Source organism: Halictus rubicundus, unplaced genomic scaffold, assembly GCF_050948215.1.
Source record: "Halictus rubicundus isolate RS-2024b unplaced genomic scaffold, iyHalRubi1_principal scaffold0186, whole genome shotgun sequence".
Taxonomy (NCBI): Eukaryota; Metazoa; Arthropoda; class Insecta; order Hymenoptera; family Halictidae; genus Halictus; species Halictus rubicundus.
The window spans coordinates 176,785-185,869 of NW_027488727.1; the positions used below are offsets into that span (position 1 = coordinate 176,785).

At 48.8% G+C, this 9,085-nt stretch overlaps 1 protein-coding gene across 1 annotated transcript; it reads right to left on the minus strand.

Annotated features, from left to right (window-relative positions):
- Positions 1 to 2,381: 2,381 nt before the first annotated feature.
- LOC143363955 (uncharacterized) lies at positions 2,382 to 6,255 on the minus strand (the record flags this gene model as incomplete). Its single annotated transcript, XM_076804482.1, has 2 exons — positions 5,922 to 6,255; positions 2,382 to 4,097 (listed from the first exon to the last, which is right to left on the minus strand). Coding segments are annotated over exons 1-2 (2,050 nt in total), but the record flags the coding sequence as incomplete, so codon positions are not given.
- Positions 6,256 to 9,085: the final 2,830 nt, after the last annotated feature.

Genomic DNA, 9,085 nt, shown 5'->3' on the forward strand with positions numbered 1-9,085 from the left:
TAGAAGATGGGATAGGATAGAGGATAGGATAGGATAGAGGATAGGATATGATAGAGGATAGGATAGGATAGAAGATAGGATAGGATAGATGATAGGATAGGATAGAGGATAGAATAAGATAGAGGATAGGATAGGATAGAGGATAGGATATGATAGAGGATAGGATAGTGTTCGGCGAATTGCCGAGTGCCGGGACCGTCCAGCGGTGGATGCGGAATGAGAGCACCGGAAAGAAGGATGAAGTTCCGGAGGAGACGAATGGATTTCGCAAGAAACGAAAATGCACGGAACCAACGGTTATTTATTTTAAAAAGACAAAACTCATAGTACACTGACGTACACTGACGCTCGGACAAACACGGAGGAACGGCGAGAACGGAAATCTTGCTCGCGGCGCGACGGATGATCTTGACCGCGGAAGAACGGAACTCTTGCACGCGGGACGAGACGATTCGCGACGCGGATGAAAGAAGATTATTGACCGGGTAGAACAATAATCGTAGAAAACGGTTAACAGTCGTACTTGGACTTTCGAATGTACGTGAAGCTCGAGCTTGAATACGTGCGGAGCGGCCGCGAAAACGTGAGTGAAGCTAGAGTACAGAGAGCGTGAACGAGACGCGTACGAGCCGAAAGCGTATGGTCGAATGTCGATCAGACGAGAAACCGTTGTCTCCGTCGGCGCGATCGGTGGATCTAGAAGAAACGGGTGGTTTGAAATTTGGGGAAACAATAGCAGAGAGACGAACGAAGGACGGAGAAGGGGCGACACAAAGAAAGGACGAAACAGAAGCGATCGCATCGACGAAGACAACATGTACGAGACCAGAACAACAACGGACTATTTATAGCTTGGTGTCGAACAGAAATCAGATCAAGCCGTTATCGTTCGAATCTCGAACATACCGCCAGCCCTGAAACCTCAGTTTCAGAAGTCTTAAAATTAACGCAGAAACTTAATTTTAACGCAAAACTTAGAACTAACTATATCGATATATGGACATTTTTTTTTTTTTACATTGATGGAGAAGCGCTATCGATGGGAAGCGGACATAATTTTACAATCGGTCGCATCAATTCGGTAGACGAGGTCTTGACGGTGACCACGCGGACATGACCGTCGTCGCCGGGATGGAGTTGCTTGATCCGACCAAGCTCCCACTTGCACGGAGGGAGATTCGAGTTGCGCAGCAAAACTAATTGACCAGTCCGCAGAGGCGGTTGTTCACGACGCCATTTGCTTCGTTGTTGGAGGGTGTTTAGATAATCGCTCATCCAAATTTTCCAAAAGCGCTCCGTCGTATGCCGGACTAGCTGCCAACGAGCCAGACGATTTTCGGAAATCTCGAGAAGCGAAGGTTGTGGGGGGACCGAGAGCGCAGAGCCAATTAGAAAATGACCGGGGGTTAACACTTCAAAGTCATCGACAGAATCTCGCAAAGGCGCTATGGGTCGCGAATTTAAGCACGCCTCGATGGAGCACAGAAGGGTACTGAATTCTTCAAAGGTAAAGGTGCGAGGTCCGACGACTCGCTTTAAATGGTGTTTAAGACTCTTCACCCCGGCCTCCCACAACCCTCCGAAATGCGGAGCGGAAGGAGGAATAAAGTGCCAGGTGACACCATCGCTAGCGGCTTTGTTTAAGAACTCGGGATTTGTCTGGGACTCCCGAAACGCGCGCGTTAATTCCCGCGAAGCGCCGACGAACGTGGTCCCATTGTCCGAATAAATGGCAGAAGGGATTCCGCGTCGTGCACAAAATCGAACGTAGGCGTTAAGAAAGGCGCGGGTCGAATAGTCGGAAACCAACTCGAGGTGGATCGCTTTCGTAGCCAAGCAAACAAACAAGGCGATATAGGCTTTCCTTGATGTGATCCCACGACCGGCGGAAGCGCGAACTTGAATTGGTCCAGCATAGTCCACACCGCAGTGGGAAAAACATTTTGTTTGAGGAGAGACCCGGGATTCCGGTAGCCGTCCCATCAGCTGCTCGGGGACAGCAGCTCTTTCTCGCACGCATACAACACATGAATGAATTGCAGCTTTGACTAAACTGCGAGCGCGGAGAATCCAGAAAGTCTGACGTAGAGTGCTGAGAGTGAGTTGAAGGCCACCGTGCAACGAGCGCAAATGTGCCTGTTCAATTATCAACCGAACAAGCGGATGAGAAGATAAAAGAATCGGATGCTTTGAATTGAACGGTAGTGGAGCGCGGTGTAGACGACCACCGACGCGAAGGAGCCCATCGTTATCGAGGAATGGGTCGAGAGATAAGATGGAACAGTTCCTTGAAAGATATCGTTTGCGGCGGAGTGCGTCTAGCTCTACAGGAAATAGAGTTGATTGGAGGTATTTGAGCCACCAAAGTTTCGCCGAATTACATTCCGCTGCGGTGAGAGCACGACCGACCGGAGATGGTCGAGGAGCCGACGGTCCTTTGCGACAAGCTTGAAGGAAGCGAAACATGTACGCGGTGACGCGGATGAGCTTCGGCCACGAAGAGAAGCGGCTCTCCAGATCCCACCGTGGAAAAGTGGTAACCACATGTGCCGACACGACTTTGGCTTCCGGTTGAACGTCGTCGGTGACCAAGAGTGGACGGTTCGGCCATTCGGAACGCTCGCGACGCAGCCAGGATGGACCATGCCACCAGAGATCGGAACCTAGAAGATCGTCGCTCAGGAGACCTCGAGAGGCACAATCGGCGGGATTGCATTCGGTGGGGACGTGCCGCCACTCAGCTTGAGGGAGGCGAGTCTGAATTGTAGCGACGCGGTTAGCGACGAAAGTCTTCCATCGCGAAGGATGCTGGGATATCCAGTTAAGCACGACCGTCGAGTCAGTCCAACACACGCAAGGTATTGGTCGAGAGTCGAATGACTCGAGAACAAATTCGATAAGGCGAATCATAAGACAAGCACCTTGCAGTTCTAACCGTGGTATCGTCAAAGGATTTAGCGGAGCTACCTTCGATTTGCCGGCGAGAAAGGAAATTGTGATTTCGCCGGAGGACGAGATGCATTTCGCATAAACCACGGCTGAATACGCAACTGTTGAGGCATCGGAGAAACCGTGAAGCTCCACTCGCGATGTAGTAGATATTAGACCAATCCATCGGGGAAGTTGCACTTTGTCAAGGTGAGCCAATTGAGAGTAAAGAGTTCGCCATTTGCTGAGTTTGTGAACCGGGATGGGTTCGTCCCAACCAACGCGGAGGCGCCAAAGTTCTTGAATGAAAACTTTCGCGAGAATAGTAGCAGGAGTGATCCATCCCAAAGGGTCATAAATTTTGGCAATGGTCGACAAAATAGAACGCTTGGTTGACGGACACGAGTCCGAGAGGGATGTCTTGAATTGAAAAGTATCCTGGGAAGGATTCCAGCAGATTCCAAGAACCTTTACTTGATCATCTTGAGCCAGATCTTTCGTGCACGCTAGACCATGATCGGAAGGGTCAATGTCAGAGAGGAGAGAAGGATGATTACTGGCCCATTTCCGGAGGTGAAATTTCCCACAATGGAGCAATTTGATGAGTTGATCTCGACAATGCCGAAGAGACGCGATATCATCGTGTCCGAAAAGAAGGTCGTCGATGTAAGTGTTTGATCGGAGAATCGGAGACGCTAAAAGGAAACGGTCGCCTTCATCCTCAACCAAACGTTGGAGTACCCGAAGAGCTAGATATGGGGCGCAAGTCATCCCATACGTGACGGTCAGCAATTCGTACTCTTGAATAGAGTCCGCCGAGTGAGGAGCCCACAGGATACGCTGGTAATTGACATCCCGAGGATCCACTAGGATCTGCCGGTACATCTTGGCAATATCCGCGGTGTACACAAAACGAAACGCGCGCCAGCGGAGAATGACCGAAGAGAGATTCGTTTGTAGTTTGGGACCAGGTAGAAGATGATCGTTTAACGATGATCCGTTCGTGGTAACACTCGAGGCGTTGAACACGACGCGCAGGTGCGTCGTGCTGCTACCTTCGCGGAGAACGGGATGATGAGGGATATAGACCGATTGAGAATCACTTGACGAAGACACAGCGGAGCGCATGTGGCCAAGCCGTTCATATTCTTGCATGAAGTCGCGATATTCTGAGGCAAGGTTCGGATTTGACTCAAATCTGCGGTTGAGATGGAGCATGATCCGTTCTGCAGTCGAACGCGAGTGCCCGATCCTCAGCGGAGGGTTTGAGCGGAAGGGAAGACGAACAATATAACGACCGTTCGTTGTGCGAGTCGTAGAGTCTCGAAAATATTGCTCACACTGTTTCTCAGCGGGAGTTAGAAGAGAGGCATGTGGGATTTCCTCGATTTCCCAAAATCGGCGGAGGTCCGCATCGAGAGAATTATCGTGAACGCAGTGGTGCGTGGAGACCAGTTGCGTTGTATTTGAGACTGGTTCGGAACGACGGAAGAAACCGCGGTCCAATGAATTATGAAGGGGTCCAGAAATGACCCATCCAAAAATAGTATTTTGCGCGATCGGTTGCGCAGTTTGCCCTTTACGCAGCCCGTGTTGAATGATGCTTGGGTACACGTCGGCTCCGAGAATCATTTGTATGGGGTCAGAACTAGACGGGTCGTGATCAGCCCAAGAAAGATCGGCTAAATGCGCGAGAGTACGCCAATTTCGGACTCGCGAGGGTTTGTACGTGGACATTGACCCGAGCACCAACGCCGTGGTCGGAACACAAGGCGCGGAAGAAGTGCGATTCGACACCAGAAGATGGGTTGCGTGGCGTACAGTCCCAGCGTGAACGCCGCCGACGGCAGAAATCGACGCGACGACACGGTTACGTTTCGCTCGCAAAAGCTGGACAACCGACTCGGCCACAAAACTGGCTTCGGAGCCTTGGTCAATTAACGCACGAATTATCACGCTGCGACCGGAGGGAACGCTTACTTGAATTCGCGCGGTAGCTAAGAGTATGGACGACCCGGTAGCCGCTGAACCTGCGGTTGCTGAATGCGAATTGATTTCAGCGGAGACGGACTCGCGAGTACCGGACGACTCAGCGGAAGACCGAGCCCCAGGGGTCGACTCGTCGTGCAAGAGCGAGTGATGACGCTTCTGACACATGCGGCAAGTGTGTTTACTGGCACACGACGAAATCGCGTGATTATAACTGAGACAATTCGGGCAGCACGATAACCGCTTAACAATCTCAAGTCTTTGCCGGGGGCTCTTCGCGAGAAACGAGGAGCAATAGCCTAAATAATGATGAGCTTTACATAAGGGACAGGCTCCTTGCGAATTTTTCGACGCTGTCGCGAGGTGAGAGTGAGCGGGATTGCGCGAAGGGCGAGACGCAGAAAGTGACGAGGAAGCTCCTATCTTGCCGGACGCGCCCGAATCGAAGTCTTCAAGCGCGCGCACCCGCGTATCGATAAACGTCTGGAACTCTTCGAAGGAGGGAAACTTCGTGTCGTCGCCTGCCCGAAGAGTCCAGGCCTTTCGCGTCGCGGGATCGAGCTTTTGTACCGCAAGATGAAGAAGGAAGTCGTCCCAAAGCTCGGCAGCGCTTCTACCAAGATTTCGGAGCGACGAGACGGTCATAGCGAGGCGATCGCGCAAGTTTTGCAAGTCCGATGCAGAATCGCGATTGAGCGCATGCAGATCTAACAATGTGGTTAGGTATTTCGCGAGAAGGCGCCGAGGGTTATCGTACCGCGACGTGAGCGTTTTCCAAGCGATCGCAAAATTATCCTGAGTAACGGAAAGGTTACTGATGCACCCGAGTGCGCGTCCGGCGAGCGACGAAACGAGGTAATGCATACGCGAAAAATTATTTAAAGAAGAGTTCGCGATTATAAGCGACTGAAAGCGGTCCCGAAAGGCTTCCCATTCCTCGCACCGGCCATCGAACGGCTGGAGAGGAATCGGAGGAAGATGCGCGACGGGCGGAGCGAACGCACCTGGATTGTCGGTCGACGCGGTGTGACTCACTTCTTTCGGAGTAAGATCGGCGAGGGCAGAGTTCATGAAGGTGAGAGTCTGCAGGAACGTCTCCTCCGTGGTCTCGAGATAGTTGTCCTTGAAGTAGGCCATGGAGGGTCGATCCTCTGGTGGGATGGCAGCGGAGATCTTCACATCGTTGGCTTCGAAAGTCGCCCACTGGGTTTTGAGATGGTTCATACGCGTGTGTATCCCAGCCACTGTCCAGTTCGTCTTGCCCAGCTTCTTCAGGTTGGAAAGAGACCGCTCGATGGCTCGTTTAAGAGTTTCTTGCGTGGCGATGAGTTCCGCCATAGTCACGTTCGTGTCCTTTCCACTCACTCACGATCCGGCTCGAAGGACCAAATTTATGTTCGGCGAATTGCCGAGTGCCGGGACCGTCCAGCGGTGGACGCGGAATGAGAGCACCGGAAAGAAGGATGAAGTTCCGGAGGAGACGAATGGATTTCGCAAGAAACGAAAATGCACGGAACCAACGGTTATTTATTTTAAAAAGACAAAACTCATAGTACACTGACGTACACTGACGCTCGGACAAACACGGAGGAACGGCGAGAACGGAAATCTTGCTCGCGGCGCGACGGATGATCTTGACCGCGGAAGAACGGAACTCTTGCACGCGGGACGAGACGATTCGCGACGCGGATGAAAGAAGATTATTGACCGGGTAGAACAATAATCGTAGAAAACGGTTAACAGTCGTACTTGGACTTTCGAATGTACGTGAAGCTCGAGCTTGAATACGTGCGGAGCGGCCGCGAAAACGTGAGTGAAGCTAGAGTACAGAGAGCGTGAACGAGACGCGTACGAGCCGAAAGCGTATGGTCGAATGTCGATCAGACGAGAAACCGTTGTCTCCGTCGGCGCGATCGGTGGATCTAGAAGAAACGGGTGGTTTGAAATTTGGGGAAACAATAGCAGAGAGACGAACGAAGGACGGAGAAGGAGCGACACAAAGAAAGGACGAAACAGAAGCGATCGCATCGACGAAGACAACATGTACGAGACCAGAACAACAACGGACTATTTATAGCTTGGTGTCGAACAGAAATCAGATCAAGCCGTTATCGTTCGAATCTCGAACAGATAGGATAGAAGATAGGATAGGATAGATGATAGGATAGGATAGAGGATAGGATAAGATAGAGGATATGATAGGATAGAGGATAGGATAGGATAGAGGATAGGATCGGATAGAGGATAGGATAGGATAGAGGATACGATAGGATAGGATAGAGGATAGGATCGGATAGAGGATAGGATAGGGTAGAGGATAGGATAGGATAGATGATAGGATAGGATAGAGGATTGGATAAGATAGAGGATAGGATAGGATAGAGGATAGTATAGGGGATTGGATAGGATAGAGGATAGGATAGGATAGAGGATAGGATAGGAAAGAGGATAGGATAGGATAGATGATAGGATAGGATAGAGGATAGGATATGATAGAGGATAGGATAGGATAGAAGATAGGATAGGATAGATGATATTATAGGAAAAAGGAAAGGATAAGATAGAGGATAGGTTGGGATAGAGGATAGGATAGGGGATTGGATAGGATAGAGGATAGGATAGGATAGAGGATAGGATACGATAGAGGATACGATAGGATAGGATAGAGGATAGGATACGATAGAGGATACGATAGGATAGGATAGAGGATAGGATAGGATAGAGGATAGGATAGGATAGAGGATAGGATATGATAGTGGATAGGATATGATAGAGGATAGGATCGGATAGAGTATAGGATAGGGGATTGGATAGAATAAAGGATAGGATAGGATAGAGGATAGGATAGAGGATAAGATAAGATAGAGGATAAGATAGGATAGAGTATAGGATAGGATAGAGGATAGGATATGATAGAGGATAGGATAGGATAGGATAGAGGATACGATAGGATAGGATAGAGGATAGGATAGGATAGAGGATTGGATAGGGTAGAGGATAGGATATGATAGAGGATAGGATATGATAGAGGATAGGATAGGATAGAGGATAGGATAGGATAGATGATAGGATAGGATAGAGGATAGGATAAGATAGAGGATAGGATAGGATAGAGGATAGGGTAGGATAGAGGATAGGATCGGATAAAGGATAGGATAGGGGATTGGATAGAATAAGGGTAGGATAGGATAGAGGATAGGATAGAGGATAGGATAAGATAGAGGATAAGATAGGATAGAGTATAGGATAGGATAGAGGATAGGATATGATAGAGAATAGGATAGGATAGAGGATAGGATAGGATAGATGATAGGATAGGATAGAGGATAGGATAGGATAGGATAGAGGATAGGATAGGATAGAGGATAGGATAGGATAGAGGATAGGATATGATAGAGGATAGGATAGGATAGAAGATAGGATAGGATAGATGATAGGATAGGATAGAGGATAGGATAAGACAGAGGATAAGATAGGATAGAGGATAGGATAGGATAGAGGATAGGATATGATAGAGGATAGGATAGGATAGAGGATAGGATATGATAGGATAGATGATAGGATAGGATAGAGGATAGGATAAGATAGAGGATAGGATAGGATAGATGATATTATAGGAAAGAGGAAAGGATATGATAGAGGATACGATATTATAGACGATAGGATAGGATAGAGGATAGGATATTATAAAGGATAGGATAGGATAGAGGATAGGATAGAATAGAGGATAGGATAGGATAGAGGATACGATAGGATAGGATAGAGGATAGGATAGGATAGAGGATTGGATAGGGTAGAGGATAGGATATGATAGAGGATAGGATATGATAGAGGATAGGATAGGATAGAGGATAGGATAGGATAGATGATAGGATAGGATAGAGGATAGGATAAGATAGAGGATAGGATAGGATAGAGGATAGGGTAGGATAGAGGATAGGATCGGATAAAGGATAGGATAGGGGATTGGATAGAATAAGGGTAGGATAGGATAGAGGATAGGATAGAGGATAGGATAAGATAGAGGATAAGATAGGATAGAGTATAGGATAGGGTAGAGGATAGGATATGATAGAGAATAGGATAGGATAGAGGATAGGATAGGATAGATGATAGGATAGGATAGAGGATAGGATAGGATAGGATAGAGGATAGGATAGGATAGAGG